The sequence below is a fragment of the Callithrix jacchus genome, chromosome 7 (genome assembly GCF_049354715.1).
Source record: "Callithrix jacchus isolate 240 chromosome 7, calJac240_pri, whole genome shotgun sequence".
In the NCBI taxonomy this organism is placed as follows: Eukaryota; Metazoa; Chordata; class Mammalia; order Primates; family Cebidae; genus Callithrix; species Callithrix jacchus.
In genome coordinates this window covers 129996515-130019645 of record NC_133508.1, presented here as the reverse complement: position 1 = coordinate 130019645, position 23131 = coordinate 129996515, and the positions used below count along the sequence as shown (strand labels likewise).

Here is a 23131-nt window from a genome sequence, read left to right as displayed (position 1 = left end):
TCCAGTGCGTTCCTCACTTTTTTTTCTAACACCTAGAAAATGATATTGTTTGCTTGGTAAATACTGATGAGTAAAAGTACAAAGCAGCCCAGAGAAGTGGAATACATTGTTGATACTTTTGAAAATCAGTGATTTTGATAATGAATATAAATTATTAATTATAAAGATAAACTTTTACTTGTGTAGTAGGCATTCTGAAATATCTTTGAACGTAGAAGCCACTTGTATGGAGGAGAGAAAATTAATGAAGTTTCATCCCTTCTTTTTATATAAATTACATTGATTAGAGACTCCAAGGAACTTTAAAAGGTATACGAGCATTGGCTGGATTTCTTTATGAATAAGGGGAGCAGAATTCTATGTGGATGTTAAGTATTTGCCTTAAGCAGATTAACTCTCTTATTGGAAATAGAGGAACTATTTAAATTTTGGGAAACACTAACTTGCCTGATAAAAAGTAAAGACCCTTTTGCCTTTCTTCAGTGAACATATTAAACACTATTTTAAAATGTTGATATCTGTTAGCAGTCAACCCTGGAAAGTCTGTGAAATGTCATAGGCTTCACTTGTCTCATCTTCCTATTTAAGAGACTATTCTGAGCTCTTCCAAGATAGGAAAGCACACTGTTAGAGTCCTATAGATGGCAGTGTTTGCTCTATTTTGAAAATGTTTTTACAGGTCATCATCAAGAATATGGGCTGGAATCTTGTTGGGCCTGTCGTTCGATGCCTTTTGTGGAAAGAAAGAGAGGATGATGATAAAAGAAAAGTTTATTTTTTGATCCTTGATATATTGGTAAAGGTAGGTTAACAAAACCAGGTTCTCTTTGTCATAACACACAGCAATGTTGTATAATTCCCTTTAATGTTTATTGTTTGGTAAAAAGCTTTTGGTTTATGGAAGTACATGCAGAAAGGAACTCATTGGAGAAAAGACTCTGTCTTATTGATTGGATAGGCAATTCCATTTCAAGATTTCCCAAATTTTCTGGATATAAAAATTGTCTAACCTCATATTAACCTCATATCAGACCCATTGATTCAGCATCTCCAGGGAGAGACCTGGGAAGCTGTATTTTAACAAGTAGCCTTATTGTATAGATGTGGAACACAAGGTTTAGAGGTAGTTCAAGGCTACATTTATCTTTCGGCAACATTGGATCTAGAATAAAATCTCAGTCCTCTTGCCTTTGTGGTATGTTCCCTAAAAGAAAATGGAAAGCCTAAAATGCAAATGATTAAAATGGAAGTAGGAATAGGGGGTAGTACACAGAGCAGTTGTGACTAACAACCTTAGAGACCCTTGGTAAAAGTCTAGTAGAGTTTAAAGTCAATATCGATGGCTAAGAAAGATTAATTCTGAGAAAAAGGATATTATAAGAAACTGCTTAGTGATCAGTGCAAATATACCCAAATATATATTTGGAAAGAGCTCCATCTGTATGAATTATTGACTGCGGGAGCTGGGAGCTTTTAAAAAACCAGGTAAATGAGATGTTAAGATATGGCCAGTTAGAAAGCAATGCAGAGTTTTACCTGTTCAAGAAATACAAAAGAGATTCTGGACTAGTCTGTGCTTACAGCATGGGTTTGGGAGGTCCCGCCTGGTGGAGTCCCTGGGAATCTATTAAGGCAACTTCCAGAGTATACAGGTGAAACTCAAAGGACTTACAGCATGGGATTGAAAGGTACCACCTGGTGGAGTCCCTGGGAATCAATTAAGGCAACCTCCAGAGTAGACAGGTGAAACTCCAAGGACTTACAGCATGGGTTTGAAAGGTACCACCTGGTGGAGTCCCTGGGAATCTATTAAGGCAACCTCCAGAGTAGATAGGTGAAGCTCAAAGGACTTACAGCATGGGATTGAAAGGTACCACGTGGTGGAGTCCCTGGGACTCTATTAAGGCAACTTCCAGAGTAGACAGGTGAAGCTCAAAGGACTTACAGCATGGGATTGAAAGGTACCACCTGGTGGAGTCCCTGGGACTCTATTAAGGCAACTTCCAGAGTAGACAGGTGAAGCTCAAAGGAAACAGGAGCTTAAAGATCCGTTGACTTCTTATTTCTTTTTACTTTTATAGTTTTGACCATCATAGATTCTGTGTTTTGCTAGTGCATATTTTTAAACAATTGTATAAATAATTTTACTGTTAAGCAAAAAAATAATTGTATAACATTTTGCCAATATGTGCCTTCTTAAAAATAGTAATAATGTGGCTTTAAATACAACTTGTATTAAACAGGTTCAATTGTGAATATTTTTATAGTTATGCAGTCCAAAGGAATTATTGTTGGGTTTGCTTGAACTGATTGAAGAGCCCTCTGGAAAGCAGATATCCCAAAGTATTCTTCTTTTGCTTCAGCCATTACAGACAGGTAATGAGAATTTTGATATCAGAGTACTTCTTGTATCTCTAAGTGCCTTGATGGTTACACGAAAATATCAATACTACACCAAAGTAAAGTTTACAGCTAATTAGTACTCTTGCTAATTCACATTAGCAAGGCCAATGTGAATCCTGCTGCTCATAGAAAAATTACAGTATCTGGCCGGAGTGAGTACCCTATAAATACTCTGTTGAATGTCATTGTATTTTTTGTGTGCTACATTGAAACCTACACCTTTTTGCCTAACCTTCCTATCTGCTGCTTAAATCTAGAATTTTCCCTTTAAACATATTTAAAGGATACCTCTGTGGTGTCTACAGTACTAAATCTGATAGCATTATGGTAGTCCAGAAGAGTATCAGGCAGGGCATTGCTCAGCCTCTGCATTGGGAGGTTGGATTGGACATAGCAAAGGTAATGCTGAAGAATGAAATTAGAAGATGTAGGAGAAGACTCCATGGCTGAGTATAGTAATAATATTGGTAAGTAATAGGTCTTGGCAACCAAGACAGAGAGTATCCATGGGAAGAGGTTATTTTTCAGGAAATATGTGAATCTCACAATCTGTTAGAGGGACCTATCAGATTGTGAATCAGAAATTAAATTTGCTTTAAATATGAATGCCTACCAGCTTCATACCACCTGTAATATTCAGTCTACTAGAAAAAAAAAAATTGAATAACACCACCTCCTATTTGTGTAGTGCTCTGTAGTTTACAGTACACTCATATCTTGTGTTTACAGCAACCAAAAAACATGGTAAGAACATGTTTCTGTCTTAAGTAAATAGTCTGTTATAACCTAAACATTTCATGGCAAGGTGCTCTATTATTTTATGCACAACGGAGAAGAAAAAACACTGCCAGTTAAACTGTGATGTGCCATCTTGATTTCAAGACTTGTTCAAACGTGGGAGGAGGAAGTGTCTTATAATTCCACATTTGCTGAATTTCTTGTCTCATGTTTAGCATACTTGAAGAGTGACAACTTGATCTCTGTTTTAGTGATTCAGAAACTTCATAACAAAGCATATTCAATTGGATTAGCATTGTCTACCCTTTGGAATCAGCTATCTCTTCTTCCTGTTCCATACTCAAAAGAACAAATACAAATGGATGACTATGGCCTTTGTCAGTGTTGCAAGGCCTTAATAGAGTTTATTAAGCCTTTTGTGGAAGAAGTCATTGATAACAAAGAAAACTCACTGGAAAATGAAAAGTTAAAGGATGAATTACTGAAATTGTAAGTATATTTTTAAGAACATCTCATAATGGACTTAAATAATTGATAGTTCAGTTGTTTTATGTTTCTTCACCTTGTTTGACATATAAATAGAAATCTAGTTTCAGATTTTGAATTTTAGAAGCATATGGGGTTCAACTGATACAGCATGGTAACTTGAGACATTTATATTTAAAAAAAGTATAGGCCAGGTATAGTGGCTCACACATGTAATTCCATCAATATGGGAGACTGAGGTGAGAGGATTGCTTGGGACCAGGAATTTGAGACCAGCCTTGGCAGCATAGTGAAACCCCCATCTCTAAATTAGCTAGATGTAGCGGCATATGCCTGTAGTCCTACTACTTGGGAAGCTGAGGCTAGAGGATGGGTTGAGTCCAGGAGATGAGGCTGCAATGAATGATGATCGTGCCACTGCACTCCAGCCTGAGCAGCAGAGTAAGATCCTGTCTCTAAAACATTAATTAATTAATACAATAGTTATAAAACCAAAATCCATTCATTTACTTGATATTCTTCTATGTATTGCCTTTATTCATTATAGTAAGTGAATAATGAAAGCAAAGGAAATAGATACATATAGCTTAGGGTAAGTGTGGGAAATACATATATGTAGCTCTGTGGAGAAGGTGTTTTGTACACTTTCAAAGAAAGCAGCAGAAGGACCACCAGACAGAACATCCAACTTGACCACAAAAATAGTAATAACATATCCACCCAACAGCATTTCCTCCATGGGTACTATAGACTAAACATGTACTGTTTGATATGGCTGTAGCACTTGACATACGGCTGGTCCAAATTCAGATGTACTTTAAGTATAAAATGTCCCCTGGATTTTGGAGACTTGTTATTTAAAAAAACAAAAAAAAACCTCAATAATTTTTATATTGATAATATGTTGAAATGACAGTATTTCAGATACATTGGGTTAAGATAAATTATTAAAATAATCTCTCCCATTCTTACTACTTTTTTCATGTGTCCACTAAAAAATCTTAAATTATACATGGGGCTAATGTTGTATTTCTATTGGACAGTGCTGGACTAGATTATTGAATTACATGGACCAGTAATTTTTAAATTTTGGCTACTTGGGAGGCTGACGCAGGAGGGTCATTTGAGGCCAGGAGTTCAAGAACAGCCTGGGCAACATAGCAAAACCTTGAAAAATAAAATATAAAATAATTTTTTAATTTTGGAGACCAAAATTGTTTTTAGCTTTCTACTTGTGAGGTTAGGACATTTAGAAAAAATTTACAGCCATACATGGTATCTCATGCCTGTAATCCTAACACTTTGGGAGGCCAAGGTAGGAGGAGTGCTTGAGCTCAGGAGTTTGAGACCAGTCTGGGCAACATAAGGAGACCCTGTCTCTACAAAAAACAAATTAGCTGAGCACAGTGGTGTGTGCCTATAGTCCCAGCTACTTGGGAGGCTGAGGGAGGAGGATCCCTTGAGCCGAGGAGTTTGAGGTTACAGTGTGCTGTTTTTGTGCCATTGCATACTAGCCTGGGTAACAGGGACACTCTCTCAAAAGAGATTTTTACCATTGATAAGACCCATTATTTTGTAAAAGAAAAGGTATTTTAGCTAAAGAAATAGGAAAGACTTAATCACAGAATAAAGTTTGATTTTCTAAATAAAACCTACAGAGCTTTATGAAAAAATGACCATATTTCATATGATTTTTTTTCCTTGAACTAATGAAAACTACATCTGGCCCTCAGACATTCAGAATTCAATGGAATAGTTCAGATGTAGAAGTCAGTCTTACCATCCTGAGTTTAGTAAGTGTTTTCATGTTCTCCCCATTACTCATAGGAAGGATGTTACATCACCAAGTTTTATAGACCATTGAGTTATTGTTGCTTGTCTTAGTCCATTTGTGCTGATATAACAGAATACCTAAGACTGGGTGATTTATAATGAACAGAAATTTATGGTTCACAGTTCTGGAGGCTGGGAAGTCTACAATTAAGGTGCTGGCATCTGGCAAGGACTTTCTAGATGTGTCATAATGTGGCTGAAGGTAACAGGGCAAAAGGCAAAAGTGGGCTGAATTTGCCCTTTTATAACAGCATTATAAATGAGAGTGGAGCCCCCGTGAGCTAATTCCTACCTCTTTATGGCAGTTAAATTTCAACATGACTTTTGGAGAACATTCAAACCATAACCATGCTTATGTTATTTTTTTCAAGTAAAATTAAATTAGATGTGAAGAACTAGGGATTTTATACTTGGAAATGTTGATTTCATAGTTACCTATTTCTTATGCCTTAGTTGTTTCAAAAGCTTGAAATGCCCTTTGCTGACAGCACAATTCCTTGAACAGTCTGAAGAAGATGGAAATGATCCTTTCAGATATTTTGCATCAGAAATAATAGTAAGTACAGCTAATTTAATCTGCTGTTATCGCAAATGTTATCCCACTATATTCTCAGTACTGCCCATGTAAATTGATATATTCATTAATAAATAAACATGTATTTTCTTATAGAGCACCCATAAACAAAAGATGGAAAATAAAACAGCAATAATTATCCAAAGATAAATATTAACATCCTTCATGCTTTTTTCATATATACTTACAAGAATACATCCATATAAATTTTTTAAAGACTTTATATATATATATATATATATATATATATATATATATATATACACTCTTGTAATCTACCTTTTTTCTCTTCAACAGTATATTATGAATATTTTTCCATGGGCTTAATAGTGTTCCATGGTGTGGACTTAGTATAATGTATTTAACCGTGCCATATAGTTCAACATTTAGATTGTCAACAACTTTTCATTATTATTGGACAACTCCAACTTTCTTTTATTTTAATTATACTTTTAAGTTCTGGGGTACATGTGCAGAACGTGCAGGTTTGTTACATAGGTATACATGTGCTGTGGTGGTTTCCTGCATCCATCACCCTGTCATTTACATTAGGTATTTCTCCTAATGCTATCCCTCCCCTATCTCCCCACCCGCTTCTATTCCTCCCCTAGCCCTCTGACCCCCCAACAGCCCCCAGTGTGTGATGTTCCCCTCCCTGTGTCCATGTGTTCTCATTGCTCAACACCCACTTATGAGTGAGAACATGCAGTGTTTGGTTTTCTGTTCTTGTGTCAGTTTGCCAAGAGTGATGGTTTCCAGCTTTATCCATGTGCCTGCAAAGGACATGAACTCATCCTTTTTTATGGCTGCATAGTATGGTGTATATGTGCCACATTTTCTTTATCCAGTCTATCATTGATGGGCATTTGGGTTGGTTCCAAGTCTTTGCTGTTGTGAACAGTGCTGCAGAAAACATATGTGTGCATGTGTCTTTATAGTAGAATGATTTATAATCTTTTGGGTATGTACCAAATAATGGATTGCAGGATCAAATAATATTTCTGGTATTAGATCCTTGAGGAATTGCCACACAGTGTTCCACAGTGGTTGAACTAATTTACTCTCCCACCAACAGTGTAAAAGTGTTCCTATTTTTCCACATCCTCTCCAGCATCTGTTGTCTCCTGATTTTTTAATAATAGCCATTATAACTGGCATGCGATGGTATCTCAATGTGGTTTTAGTTTGCATTTCTCTAATCATCAGTGATGATGAGCTTCTTTTCATATGTTTGTTAACTGCATAAATGTCTTCTTTTGAAAAGTGTCTTTTCATATCCTTTGCCACTTTTTGATGGGGTTGTTTCTTTTTTTCTTGTAAATTTTGTTTAAGTTCTTTGTAGATTCTGGATATTAGTCCTTTGTTAGGTTGGGTAGGTTGCAAAAATTTTTTCCCATTCTGTTGGTTGCTGGTTCACTCTGATGATAGTTTATTTGCTGTGCAGAAGTTCTTTAGTTTAATTAGGTCCCATTTATCTTATTTTGGCTTTCGTTGCCATTGCTTTTGGTGTTTTACTCATGAAGTCCTTGCCTATTCCTATGTCCTGAATGGTGTTGCCTAGGTTTTCTTCTAGGATTTTTATGGTGTTAGGTCTTATGTTTAAATCTTTAATCTATCTGGAGTTAATTTTTGTATAAGGTGTAAGGAAGGGATCCAGTTTCAACTTTCTGCTTATGGCTAGCCAGTTTTTACAACACCGTTTATTAAATAGGGAATCCTTTTCCCATGACTTGTTTTTGTCAGGTTTGTGAAAGATCAGATGGTTTTAGATATGTGGCATTACTTCTGAGGCCTCTGTTTTGTTCATTGGTCTATATCTCTGTTTCGGTACCAGTACCATGCTGTTTTGATGCTTTGTAGTATAGTTTGAAGTCAGGTAGTGTGATGCCTGCAGCTTCTTAAAATTTTTAAATTTTTATTTTTTTTTTTGCTTAGAATTGTCTTCACTATGCAGGCTCTCTTTTGGTTCCATATGAAGTTTAAGGTGGTTTTTTTCCAATTCTGTGAAGAAAGTCAATGGTAGCTTGATGGGGATAGCACTGACTCTATAAATTACTTTGGGCACTGTGGCCATTTTCACGATATTGATTCTTCCTAACCATGAGCATGGAATGTTTTTCCATCTGTTTGTGTCCTTATTTCGTTGAGCAGTGGTTTGTAGTTCTCCTTGAAGAGGTCCCTCACATCCCTTGTTAGTTGGATTCCTGGGGATTTTATTTTCTTTCTTTCTTTTTTTTTTAATAAAATATATATATATTTTTAAATAAAGATGGGGTTTCACCATGTTGGTCAGGCTGGTCTCGAACTCCCAACCTCAGGTGATCCACCTGCCTTGGCCTTCAAAGGGCTTGGATTACAGGCGTGAGCCACCATGCCTGGCGGGGGATTTAATTTTTTTAGCAGCAGTTTTGAATGGGAGTTCATTCATCATTTGGTTCTCTTTAAGTCTGTTATTGGTGTATAGGAATGCTTGTGATTTTTGCACATTGATTTTGTATCCTGAGACTTTGCTGAAGTTGCTCATCAGCTTAAGGAGATTTGGGACTGAGACGATGGGTTCTTCTAAATATACAATCATGTAATCTGCCAACAGAAACAATTTGATTTCCTCCTTTCCTAATTGAATACACTTTGTTTCTTTTTCTTGCCTGATTGCCCTGGCCAGAACTTCCAATATTATGTTGAATACGAGAGGTGAGAGAGGGCATCCTTGTCTTATGCCAGTTTTCAAAGGGAGTGCTTCCAGTTTTTCCCTATTCAGTATGATATTGGTTGTGGGTTTATCATAAATAGCTCTTATTGTTTTGAGATACATTCCATCAATGCCTAGTTTATTGAGAGTTTTTAGCATAAAGGCTGTTGAATTTTGTCAAAGGCCTTCTCTGCATCTATTGAGATAATCATGTGGTTTTTGTCTTTGGTTCTGTTTATCTGATGGATTACATTTATAGATTTTTGTATGCTGAACCAGCCTTGCATCCTGGGGATGAAGCCAAGTTGATCATGATGGATAAACTTTTTCATGTGCTATTGGATTCGGTTTGCCAGTATTTTATTAAGGATTTTTGCATCAATGTTCATCATGGACATTGGCCTTAAATTTTTCTTTTTAATAGTGTCTCTGCCAGGTTTTAGTATCAGGATGATGTTGATCTCATGAATTAGGGAGGATTCCCGCTTTTTCTATTGTTTGGAATAGTTTCAGAAGGAATGGTACCAGCTCCTCTTTGTAACTCTGGTAGAATTCAGCTATAAACCCATCTGGTCCTGGACTTTTTTGGTTGGTAGGCTATTGATTGCTGCCTCAATTTCAGACCTTGTTATTGGTCTATTTAGGGATTTGACTTCTTCCTGGTTTAGTCTTGGAAAGGTGTAAGTGTTCAGGAATTTATCCATTTCTTCTAGATTTACTGGTTTATTTGCATAGAGGTGTTGATAGTATTCTCTGATGGTAGTTTGTATTTCTGAGGGACTGGTGGTATATCATGAATCTGGATGCTCCTGTATTAGGTGCATTTATATTTAGGATAGTTAGCTCTTCTTGTTTCATTGATCCCTTTTATCATTTTTTATTGCGTCTATTTGATTCTTCTCTTTTTTTTTTCTTTATTAATCTGGCTAGTGGTCTATCTATTTTGTTGATCTTTTTAAAAAACCAGCTCCTGGATTCATTGATTTTTTTTTTTTTTAAGGGTTTTTCTTTGTCCCTGTCTCCTTCAGTTCTGCTCTGATCTTAGTTATTTCTTGTCTTCCAATAACTTTTGAATTTGTTTGTTTTTGCTCCCTTAGTCCTTTTAATCATGATGTTGGGGTTTTGATTTTAGATCTTTCCTCATTTCTCTTGTGGGCACTTAGTGCTATACATTTCCATCTACACACTGCTTTAAATGTGTCCAAGAGATTCTGGTACATTATGTCTTCGTTCTCATTGGTTTCAAATAACATCTTTATTTCTGCCTTCATTTCATTATTTATCCAGTAGTCATTGAGGAGCAGGTTGTTCAATTTCCATGTAGTTGTGCAGTTTTGAGTGAGTTTCTTTATTTCCGAGTTCTAATATTATTGCACTGTGGTCTGAGAGACTGTATGTTATGACTTCCATTCTTTTGCATTTGCTGAGGAGTGTTTTACTTCCAATTATTTGGTCAATTTTAGAATAAGTGCATTGTGATACTGAGAAGAATGTATATTCTGTGGATTTTGGGTAGAGAGTTCTGTAGATGTCTATTAGGTCTGGTTGGTCCAGATCTGAGTTCAAGTCCTTAATATCTTTGTTAATTTTCTGTCTCATTGATCCGTCTAATATCGACAGTGGGGTGTTACAGTCTCCCACTATTATTGTGTGGGAGTCTAAGTCTCTTTGTATGTCCTTAAGAACTTGCTTTATGAATCTGGATGCTCCTGTATTGGGTGCATTTATATTTAGGATAGTTAGCTCTTATTGTTTCATTGATCCCTTTACCATTATATTAATGCCCTTGTCTCTTTTGATCTTTGTTGGGTTAAAGTCTGTTTTATCAGAGACTAGGATCGCAGTCCCTGGTTATTCTAGACAGTAATTCCTCTAATCTTTTTTCAAGGTTCTTAGCTTCCTTGCATCCTCCTTTAGCTTGGAGAAGTTGTTACCCACCTTCTGAAGTCTGTTATTGTTATTGTTATTGTTATTACCCACTTTCTGAATTCTGCTTCTGTCAATTCATCAAACTCATTCTCCATCCAGTTTTGTTCCCTTGCCAGAGAGGAGCTGTGATCCCTTGGAGGAGAAGAGATGTTCTGATTTTTGGAGATTTCAACCTTTTTGTCCTGGTTTCTTCCCTTCATGGATTTATCTACCTTTGATCTTTGAAGCTGGTGACCTTTGGATGGGGTCTCTGAGTGGATGTCCTTTCTGTTGATGTTGAAACTATTTATTTGTTAGTTTAACTTCTAACAGTCAGGTGCCTTTGCTTCAGGTGTGCTGGAGTTTGCTAGAAGTTCACTCCAGACCTTGCTTGCCTGTGAATCACCAGCCGGGGCTATAGAACAGCAAAGATTGCTGCCTGTTTCTTCCTCTGGTAGCTTCGTCCCAGAAGGGTACCTACCAGATGACAGCCAGAGCTCTCCTGTACAAGGTGTCTGTCAGCTCCTGCTGGGAGATGTCTCTCAGTCAGGATACATGGAGGTCAAGGAGCCACTTGAAGGGGCAGTCTGTCCCTTATCAGAGCTCAAGTGCTGTGCTGGGAGATCCATTGCTCCCTTCAAAGCTGCGGGGCAGGGATGTTTTATTCTGCTGATGATGTACCCACAATTGCCCCTTTTCCCTGGTGCTCTGTCCCATGAAGTTGAGAACTTTGTTTATAAGTCCCTGTTGGGCTGCTGCCTTTTTTCAGAGATACTCTGCCCAGCAAGAAAGGAGTCTAGTGACAGTCACTTTGTAAACTTCCCAGCAACTTTGTTTACACAGGAGAAGTTAAAACCACCTATCCGAACCTCTGCAATGGCAGATGTCTCTCCCCGTGCTGAGCTCAAATGTCCCAGGTCGAGCTCAGACTGCTGGGCAGGCTGCCAGAATTTTAAGTCAGTGGATCTTATCTTGCTGGTCTTTGTGGGAATGGGACCCGCGAGCCACACTTGGCTCCCTGGCTTCAGCCCCCTTTTTCAGGGGAATGAGCGGTTCTGTTTCACTGGCATTCCAGGTGCCACTGGAGTACGAAAACAAAAACAAAAACAGCTGCAGCTAGCTCAGTGTCTTTTTAAATGGCTGCCCAGTTTTGTGCTGGAAGCCCAGGTTGCTAGTGTTGTAGGTACTGGAGGGAATCTCCCGATCTGAGGGTTGTGAAGACCATGGGAAAAGTGTATCTGAGCCAAAGTGCCAGAGTGCTGGGAAAAGTCCCTAATGGCTTCCCTTGGCTAGGAAAGAGAATTTGCCGGCCCCTTGTGCTTCACTGGTGAGGCAACACCCCACTCTGCTTTGGCTCGCCCTCCTTGGGCTGCACTCACTGTCTAACCAGTCCCAGTGAGATGAACCAGGTACCTCAGTTGGAAATGCGGAGATCACCCGCCTTCTGCGTCACTCTTGCTGGGAGCTGCACACCCGAGCTGTTCCTATTTGGTCATCTTGGTGGAAATAACCAACTTTACTTTTTAACTGTTAAGTTTACGATAAGTAACCTTGTAACTAAATCTTCGCATGTTTTTCAAATTATTTCCTTAAAACTCCTAGAGTGGAAGTTCCATGCCCTATAATAAATAGTTTCAAAATGGCTCCATAAATAAGTAAATTTTATTTTAAAAGCAATTTGACTTTATACATCAATAGTATTTTTAAATGTGCTCAGATTCTTTATCAGAGAACTAATCTGAAATATTAAAAAATGTATTTGAAGTTGATGTTTATGAATTTCAAAAGAGAGCAGTCTGCGTGAACATGTAGCCATGTTCAGCTGCATGAGTGCAGATGCAGCATAGGAGTAAAATTTGGTTTAATTGGGTTGGGATTTTGAGAACTGGGTAAGTTGAGAGACCAAGAGAGGGGCAAGGGATTGAGCATGTATGCAAGATGATTTCTTTGTTTTTGAGACAGAGTCTTGCTCTGTCTCTCGGGCTGGAGTGCAGTGGTGTGATCTCAGCTCACTACCTTTGCCTGCTGGGTTCAAGCAGTTCTTCTGCCTCATCCTCCCAAATAGCTGGGATTACAGGCACTGCCCCCACGCCTGGCTAATTTTTTGTATTTTTAGTAAAAATGGGTTTTTGCCATATTGACCAGGCTGGTCTCGATCTCCTGACCTCAGGTGATCCACCTGCCTCAGCCTCCCAAAGTGTTGGAGTTATAGGAGTGAGCCACCACGCCTGGCCACAAGATGATTTTAATGTACAAAGTAACTAATGATGGACAGAATTTAAGCTGGGTAAGGAGTGAAGTTAGGACATAACAAATGCAAGAGACAGTGAAAAGGTGATTGGATTGTTAAGTTGTAGGACCTGGTGTGGATGACGAATTTTTGGAGTTAGGTTACTAAGAGTGGTGAGCTGAAAAAATAGGAGGTGTAAAGAATAAGGTGCTTGAAAATAGTACTATGGAAAGATTATAGTTGCTAGTAACAATGTTTGGGGTATGAACACAAGAGGGTGTTCTAAAGGAGAGGGTGGAGGCCAAGATCATTGGACTAGAGAAAATGAAGTACATGAGATTACAGAGTATTAGAAGATCTTTGGTTGTACATTTAAATCACACAGAATTATAATGTTGGAAAGCCATGTGATGGGATGACCTTGGGGTCTACTAACTGCAACAAGGAGGGGTAGAAATGGTGAAGTCATTAAAAAAAAGTGTTTCGGAGTTGAGGGATTTTTAAAGAGGATGGGAAGAGAATGGTGTAGAAGCAGCAAGGAGAACAGGTGTACTCCCACACTCAGTGGCACAATGGGTATAGATGAATAATATAGCAGTCTTTTGAGAAAGTAGCAAAGAAAGCAGTTATTTTCAGGTGAGAGCCAGTTTCCATGTAGGAGAGATGGAAAAAGGGGTCAGATGAAGGGATGCTATAAGTTTATGGGAATAAATTCTGAAGATGAGAGATGACTTGGTGACTGATACAATTAGGAATCCATAATTTAATAAGGTTAATGCTGATGGCCACGATAATAGTGAAGAGGTTGTGAGGGATGAAGAAGGGGAGGTGAAAGTTTTTCTCTGGAGCACAGAAAAGTCTGGAGCCTCTTCATCGTTGCCAGTGTTAGAGTACTGTATCATCTCCTGGATATAGTATAAGCACCATCACATATGATATGTATTTTGAGAAGATGACTATGAAAGTTGGAAACTATTAAAGGAAATCTGGTGATCTAGGAAAAACCAAACTCAGTTTCTCCTACTATAGTCATAAGAAGCTTCTGACACCAGAGGTATGGAGTTCCCTACCCTGCCCCCTGACCTTCATAGCAAGCAAGCAAGCAAGCAAAGAGTTCTACAGTGGACACCAATTGGGTGTCCTCTAATTCAATTCCAACATGACCTACCTGGAGATATTGTCAGATCTCACAGGTTGAGGGCTGAATCCCTCAAGACTGCCCCCATTTCCAGTGCCCGTCTCAAGCCCCAGGATGTTTTACCTGTGCTCTGAATCAGGGTTCCCAGGATCCCCTCCTTGGGTTTAATTAATTTGCTAGATTGGCTTCCAGAACTCAGGGAACTGCTTACTTATATTTAGTGGTTTACTATAAAGAATATTACAAAGGATACAGATGAAGAGATGCATAGGGCTAGGTATAGGGGAAGGGGCACTGAGTTTCCATACCCTGCCTGGGTGCACCACCCTCCTGGAACCTTTGTGTGTTCAGCTTCCAGAAGCTTTCTGAATCCAATCATACTGGGTTTTTATGGAGGCTTCATTACATAGGAATGACTGATTACATCATTGACCATTGGTAATCAACTTAATCTTCAGCCCCTCTGCCTTACTGGGGTCAGATGGGGGTAGAGTTGTAGGACTGAGAGGTCCAACCCTCTCATCACAGGGTTGGTTCCCTTGGCAACCAGCTCCCATCCTGAGACTGTCCAGGAGATCCAGCCATCAGTAACTCAATAGCATAAAGATGCATCACCTTGGAGATTCCAAGGATTTTAGGAGTTGTATCCCAGGAAGTGGGAACAATGAGCAAATACATATTTCACAGTATCACAGATGTTAAACCTAGCAGTGATGTAATCAAACTGAGTTTAGGATTCGTCACTTAAAAGGAAGATGACTAACTGGGATAAAATTGGAAGTAGGGAAGCCTTGGGAGTTAAGTGAGAAATGATGGGACAGTAAGTATAGATGTATGGATATAGTTTTTGTTTGTTTGTTTCCTTTTATTTACTGAATTTGCGGCACATTCTGGTGGGAGGGATATAGTTTTAAAGATGAAGAAAGGGCAGATTTGAGAACTTTATAGTAGGTAAACTTGGCAAAATTTGGTCATTGCTTGGATTTAGAATAAAACATGGATTTTTGTTTAGATAACTAGGTTTTTGCTTAGATAACTGGGCAGATGAAGGTGCCGTAGATACTTGAGATAGAGAATATAGAGCAATGATTTGGCGGGGGGGGGAGGGGTCTTGTGCTTTTAAAAAAACATAGAAATTTTAAAACGTTCCAAAAAGTACTAAAAACTATATAGCACATGCCTATGTACCCATCACTGTGCTTCAGTAATTAGCAACATTTTGCCGATTTTGTTTTATCTATCCTCCTCCTTTTCTTGCTGTAGTATGTTATAGCAAGTCCTACACATAATTCATCTGTAAATCTTTAAGGATGCTTCCCTAATAATAAGGGCTTTTCTTAAGAAACAAATAACCACAATGCTGTTATGACACCTAACAAGATTTTATTATCTTTTTTAAAAATGTTTTTGAGACAGGGTTTAACTCGCATTGCCCAAGCTGGAGTACAGTGGCGTGGTCTTGGCTCACTGAAACCTCTGCCTCCCAGCCTTAAGCAGTTCTCCTGCCTCAGCCTCCCAAGCAGCTGGGGCTGTAGGCACACATCGCCCCACCTAGTCAATTTTTGTATTTTTGGTAGAGACGGGGTTTCATGTTACCCAGGCCGGTCTCAAACTCCTAGGCTCAAGCAATCTGGCTGCCTTAGCCTCCCAAAGCACTGGGATTACAGGCAGGAGCCACCATTCCTGGCCTAACACCTAACAAGATTAATAAAAATTTTTTAATATATATCTAATAACCAGAGAGAAAGCAGGTTTTTAAGGAATTTAAAATATATTTTAATATGTAAAATATATGTATATTTAACATATAATTATATGTAAATGTATATATATATATTTTGAGACAGGGTCTCATTCTGCGGCCCAGGCTGGAGTGCAATGGCACAATCATGGCTTGCTGCAGCCTCAGCCTCTTAGGCTCAAGTGATCCTTCCACCACAGCCTCCTGAGTAGCTGGACTTACAGGCATGCCCAAGCATGCGTAGCTAATTAAATTTTTTACTTTTGTAGAGGTGAAGTCTCACTATGTTGTACAGGCTGGTCTTGAACTCTTCGTCTCCAGGGATACTCCCACCTTGGCTTCTCAAGGTGCTGGAATTACAGGTGTGAGCCACTGTACCTGACCAGGGATATTTTTGAATAAGAGTGGATGAGATTACCTAAAGAGGTGAGAAGAGAAAAGTGCTCAGGAGTGAACTCTAGAGAATACTAGCACTTAAAAGGAGCCCAAGAAAGAAGTCAGAAGTGGTAGAAATACATAGAAACTGGTGTAGTAGGGTTTCAGAAGGATAGAGGTGATCCGGACTCTTAAACACAACATAGAAGTACATTGGAAAGCGTCCATTGGATTTAGGAAGTAAGATGACATTGGTAATCTTAGCAAAAGCAGTTTAAGTATAGTGCTGGAGATTAATCAGAGTGGAGTAGATTAAAGAATGAATGACCAATGTGAAAAAGGAGAGGACTAGTGTAAGCTATGCTTTAAAAGAATTTAGATGAGTAAGGAAGGAGAGGTAATAGCTAGAAGACATGAGGTAAGGGTAGGAAGGTAATGGAGATAGGAAGGCTTGAGCATGTTTATAACTGTTAGGGTACAAACTGTTGAGGGAACAATGTGGCTTATGAGCAGATAGATTGACATGGGATCAAAGACATAAGGAGGGTCCTAGAAAGGAGGAAATAATGGATATCAAGGTAAGAATACATGTTTAGAAATTTGTAGCAGGAATGAGATATTACAATTGAGGGGAATCAAACCCACTGGCCTTAGAATTCTAGGTGAAGGAGAGATTATCCCTTAATAATGAGGAGGTAGAAATGGGCATTGAGTAAAAGGGCTTAAGGAAACTGGTAAAGGTTTGGAGTACTGAGGGAAATGGAAAGAGATGGTGGAAGACCATGGCAACATTAGTCAGTAGTCCTGGGCGCTCAGCTGTGGTTGGAGACCGCAACTGTAGTGGTAACAGTCTATATTTTTTTCTTCAGCTGTACTCAGCTCCCTGTGTGTAGAAGTAGAGAAGGTGGATTGTAGTTATTTTTTCAAGGCTGGCATTTTAAACTGGGTAGAGGCTGCTGAAGGAAATACAGGGTGCAGGTAGTTCACCTGGTCAATACTCCATGATTCAGGTTGGATAGGGAAAGAATAGGGGTTAGGAAGGAATGCCTACATAGGTGTAAATGAAGGAATCACAGGCCTGGAGAAGTCAGAAGTAGAAAAGCAAATTGCTAGGTGAGAGAGGATGAGAGATTTTGGTCAGAAAACGGGATATTGGAGTATAAGTATTAAATACAGAATAGTTCCAGATGTTCAGAGATCTGGCATGGGATCAGGTACTGAAATGGATTAGAACTAAAGGTCACTAGAATTTAGAAATTGAGAACCATGAGAGTGGATGCAGTGACTTGCTGCTTGATTAAAAAACAAATAATAATAATAAAGGACCATGAGACTATCCTGTTATAGGGGTTATCTGCATGAACATTCAACTTTTCCAAGATCATAGCAGGAGTTGGGTAGAGAAAAAGATTGTGAGCAGGTGCCAGAGTCTTCAGTGAATGTCAGGAAGTTACCAGGACATCAGCATATGACAGAGAAAAGGACAGTATGTTACCTGCATCAAAGGAAAATGTGCTTTTGTTAAAAGTACAGAAAGAGCCAATACTATAATACTATGCTTAGCCCCTGCCTGTAACTGGCCTACCCAACAGCTGCCTTCCAGGCCCTGGGGTGTAAAAGGTGTGAGAATGAGCATCTCCCACCAGAAATCAGACAGGTTTAGTTAAAGTAGTGAGGTAGAACAAGCATCCTATGAAGGGACTGAGGATAGACAACTGGTCCTAAGATCTCAGTAGAAGGAACATTACAAGTAGAAAGAGCCAGCAGTAAGGATGCACATAGCAGTCTAGAAGTAGAGGTGAGATCAGCTAGGAGATGAAGTGAGGAGATGTCTTCTATGCTGGAGAAGTACTGGTAAGTATGGTGTGGTTGGGATTCACTGGCCTTAGCCATCTTTATTTTGGTACAGAACTACTAGAATGTCCCAAAGGTTGTGGAATAGGAACATTCCTGAAAGGACCGAGGCTGCCTTGAATTATGAAATGGTATGGTGGCAGTACAGCCTGGGTCTGAACAAGACTGCTGGATGGTGTGTGGTTAGGTAGTGAAGGACCAGATTTGGGAACAGATTGGACCTCAGATACCCAGAGCAGCACTGTAGAATCTAGTTGCATGTAATGATGTTTCAAAAAGACTATCTTAGGATGGATGTGGTAGCTTACACTTGTAGGCCCAGGCCTTTGGGAGGTCAAGGTGGCCAGAGGAGCTGCCCAAATTCTTAAGCCCAGGAGTTTGAGACCAGCCTGGGCTACATGGTGAAACCCTATCTCTATAAAAAATAAAAAATAATAAAAAAATACCTGGTGGCATGGGCCTGTAGTCAGTCCCAGCTACTCAGGAGATTGAAGTGGGTGGATTGCTTGAGCCTGGGGAAGTCAAGGCTGCAGTGAGCCATGATCATGCCACTGCACTCCAGCCTGAGTGACAGAGCGAGACCCCATCTCAAAAACAACAACAACAACAAAAAACAGGGCTACCTTACTCTGGAAAAACACATGTAGCATTGGCTCAATAACAAAATGGAGCTTCATGATTAAGAACATTTGCAATCAGAGTGCAATACACTTTTTGTCTTGTAGCTATAACAAGAATGCATGGCCTTGAAAATCACTGCAGCAGTATATATTTAGTGTCTGGTAGCTGAATAGCAGCTTCTTGTGACTGAGGATGATTTTCCATGGTTCCTTTTTGTATTCTGAAATGACTAATGGAACCATCTGGGATCAGCAGATTTTAACTCCCTGAAGCCTGGAAAAGATTTACTTGGCTTTATAATTCCCCACAACGTCAGGCCCAGTGCCTTGCACTTAAGTGCTTATTGAATAAAAGAGTGATTTATGTGGAAGGTCAGTGTTTGTTCTGATTTAGCTATTTTTGTCATTCATTCCTTTTTAACTCCTATATGGTAGTTTGTTGTGACCTTAACTTTCTTATGCTTTTTTTGTGGAGCTGCTCAGTAAATATTTGACATAGGTATTAATACCATTTTGTAGCTCACCCAGTGTCACACAGCTAGTAAGTGGTAGAGCCAAAACTCAAAATCAATTCCAGTGGATTCTGAAGGCCAGATGCTTTCTGGTATGCTAGGATTAGTACCAGTGTAAAAGCTACAGGGGTGATCCTGTTTCCTGAGCATAAAGCTTTGTTTAGCCCTGTGGTCCCACCCACTTATGCAAGGATGCTTCTCTTTCTCCTATGACATGAGAACCCAGACGACCTGAGAGATCAGCAGTGTTCCCTCAGGCCCTGCTGCCCTGCCCAGCATTTCTGCAGCCCACTTTCTCTAGGCAGACCTTAATTATATCTGCAGAAACCCCTTCACTTTTGTCATATAATCTTATCATGGGAGAGACATCTTGGCATATTCTGTTGGTTAAAAGCAAGTCTCATAGGTCCCAGTCACACTCAGAGGGAGTGATGACACTCCCCTTGGTGAGAATGTGGGGTCTGAACATGCAGTTAGGGGCATCTTAGAGTCTGTGTGCTATAGTTTCCTTTTATGTCTGTTTCATAGGGTTTTTTATCAGCAATTGAACACCCTTTCCCCAAAATGATTTTTAATCATGGAAGGAAAAAGAGAACTTGGAATTACCTTGAATTTGAAGAAGAAGAAGATAAACAATTAGCAGATTCAATGGCTTCTCTGGCATATCTAATATTTGTACAGGGCATCTGTATTGATCAGCTTCCAATGGTCTTAAGGTAAGAGTTAGTGTTTGGTTTATTCATGTATTCTGAAAGTAATTTCAGACAATTCTCACTTATCTAATGTCCAGTATATGCATATTAACAAACTAATATATTTTAAATAAATAATAAAGGCTATTTTTATTAAGAATGATCCCAGCTGTAATCTGTTAAAGATAGCAGTAGACAAGTAATGAAAATGGGGGGTGTTGACATAGGTGTGAGGGAGTGGTGGGGACAAGAATTGGAAGATGATAAACTGGGCTTAGTTTTGAAGCCTTTGAGCCCACCCTGGAACTAGCCAGGTACCCAGAGATATCATCATCTTTTCACTGGATTACTGCTGTAAAATCCTGAGTGGATATTTATGTGTCTACTTTTATTCCCTTTTAATTTAACACATTCTGAACACACCAGAAAGTGAAACCTTAAAAGAAGTCCCTTACTGAAAACCCTCCAGTGGCTTTTTATTGCTCTAAGAATAAAGTCTTAATGCCTTTACATAATTTCTGAGACACACTTATACCTGGTCTGGTCCCTGCTTGATTGACCTGATTCATCTCCTACCTGCTTTCCTCTTGTTTACCATGCTCCAGTAACACAGAGCTTCTTTTGCTTCTTTAAATATGTTCTTCTTTAAATATGTTATGAATTTTCCTGCTATTCGGCCTTTGTATATGCTTAAAATTATCCTTAAATGTCACTTTCTGAAGAAAGCCTTCACTCACCACCCAATTTAGATTGAATCCTTCCATTATAATTACCTTGACCTTGTCTTCTTTTTGCACAAAATATTTATTAAAATTATTTTAAAATATATAATTTTATAATGTAGTACCTTCTGGACTTGAGTTCTGTGATAACAAGGATTGTATATTTGTCTTATAGGCATTGGGTATTTGTGTCTTTGTATGAGTTTGTATATTAATATATATTAATATACAACTAAATATATATTTGTTAATATACAACCAATATATGAATATACAACTATATTATATATTTATTTATTAATATACTTAGGAGTATATTTGTATGTACATGTTTTTATATATTAATATACCTAGGAATATATTATATATTTATATATTCATATATTATGTAAATGAGTATATTTTATAAATATGTTAATATACCTAGGAGTGTAGTTATATGTAAATGTTGCAATAATGGCTACTATTTGCATGTTCGCCATGTGTGAAACATTATGCTAATAACTTTATATGCATTATCTCATCCTTATCGTAAGCTTGTGAAATAGAGCATTCTCTCGTTTTACAGATGAAAATAACAAACTTAGACAAGTTAACATACCTCTGTAGATCTAGCTACTTTGTGGCATAGATGGAATTCAGACAGCTGTCTGACCTCAGAGCCTATACTCCTAAGCATCAGATTCTATCACCAAAATAACTTACACAGCATATGTGTATTAGTTTGCTAGGGCTTCTGTAAAACGTGCTGCAAACTGGATGGTTAAAATAACAGAAATAGATTGTCTCATAGTTCTGAAGCCTTCTTCTGAGGGTTATGAAGGAGAATCTTTTTCATGCCTCTCCCCTGGCTTCTCTTGATTTGCTTGCAATCTTCGATGGTCTTTGGCTTGTAGATGCATTACCTGTTCTCTGCCTTCATGTTCATATGCTGTTCTCCCTGTGTGCTTGTGTCTGTCTCCAAATTTCCTTATATAAGGACACCAGTCATATTGGATTAGAGCCCACCCTAACGATCTCACTTTAAATTGATTATCTCTATAAAAACCCCTGTCTCCAAATAAGGTCATATTCTGAGGTGTTAGAGGTTAGGATTCTAACATATCTTTTTTGGAGGAGATACAATTAAACCCATAACAGTATGTGTGGGTGTACATGTATCTCTGTATGTGTATATAACATAATGTTTGTTTTGTTTCTATTTTAGCCCACTGTACCTTTTGCAGCTTAATATGGGGCATATTGAAGTATTTTTGCAAAGGTAAGATCATTTAGATGGTATCTCAAAATGAAATAGTAGTGTTAAAATAGTCTTAAGATCAGAGGAGACTGCCTTCTCTTTGCTAGGCCCTAATTAATTAATTGGTTATTTTATAAAACATTGAGGCAAATCATTCACAAGAGAGACAGAAATGAGTCAAAGAGGTTTTACATCAAAGACTCTTTTATTTTAAACCTAAGACAAAATTAAAGGTTTGTCTTAAGGCCTTTTCCAGTCATCTATTTCTAAGGTTTCTTCCCTTATTCTAAAAGTTGGTAAGTTAAAACACCTGTACCCCACTGTATCCTCCTTCAGCTTAAGGAAGGGCAGTCAATAAAAGAAGTACATCCATATTTTTCCTTTGTGGACACAATCTGTGAATTGCATCAAAAGAAAGGAGTTGTCTTGACTCCCACCTTTATATTTTAGATTATTGACAGTGATATCGTTCCAACTTTTCTCATTTGAGGTGCTAAGCAGCAGGACTTTATTTAAAAAAAAAAAATAGGGGGCGGTGGCTCACACCTGTAATCCTAGTACTTTGGGAGACCAAGGTGAGAGGATTGCTTGAGCCCAGGAGTTTGAGACCAGTCTCTTTCTCTACAAAAAATATCAGCCAGGCATGGTGGTGCATGCCCATTGTCCCAGCTACTTGGAAGGCTGAGGTGAAGGAATCACCTGGCCGTGGGAAGTTTAGGCTGCAGTGAGCAGAGATTGAACCACTGCAGTCCAACCTGGACAGCAGAGTAAAACCATCTCAAAAAAAAAAACCAAAAAACCCAGAAAACAAAAACAGAAATTACAGAGTAACAAGTATAATTTCTAGACAGAAGTTAAAGAATTTTGCAAAACTCTTTATGCTTTGTTTTCTTACACTATAACATGTTTAAATTATCCCCTGAGATCTGTTAGGACTTTGCAGTTACCCTCTAGGAACACTAGTGACAGCTTATAAATCCCATCTCTTCCCAGGCGAAGGAATATTTGTAACATGGCAATGTCCAAAGCCTCAGCATACAAGGCAGGCATTTCCAAGGGTCTCCTGGCACAAGTAGTTACTAACTCTGTGAATTTGCTGTATTATGTATGTTTTAATGATTTTATATTCATTACATTTAGTTTGTTATTCATAGAGTGATAATATGTATTGTTTTGAATCTAAGTTTTATATTTTTGATATTTCCAAATTGCATAGTCATTGAGCCAAAGACAATAGTTTTAAACTCCTTGCATGGTTAGAATAATTCCCTAGAGCCCGAGATATTTTTTTGCCACAGATCTTAAGTATTTAGTTAATAGTGATTACATGTTAATTAAGTGATTATAATCCTTTTTTTAAAAAAAGTATAATC

General features: G+C 38.4%; 1 protein-coding gene across 4 annotated transcripts in view; it reads left to right on the top strand.

Moving 5' to 3' along the window:
- GLMN (glomulin, FKBP associated protein) overlaps nucleotides 1–23131 on the top strand; it is a 72325-nt gene that overhangs the window by 9169 nt on the left and 40025 nt on the right. For all 4 annotated transcript variants that reach the window (XM_002751081.6, XM_078332432.1, XM_009001696.5 and 1 more), the window contains 6 exons: nucleotides 680–802; nucleotides 2268–2376; nucleotides 3393–3630; nucleotides 5914–6016; nucleotides 19633–19820; nucleotides 21726–21779. In XM_002751081.6, the coding sequence (XP_002751127.1) occupies nucleotides 680–802; nucleotides 2268–2376; nucleotides 3393–3630; nucleotides 5914–6016; nucleotides 19633–19820; nucleotides 21726–21779 (815 nt within the window). The remainder of the gene's footprint in view (nucleotides 1–679; nucleotides 803–2267; nucleotides 2377–3392; nucleotides 3631–5913; nucleotides 6017–19632; nucleotides 19821–21725; nucleotides 21780–23131) is intronic.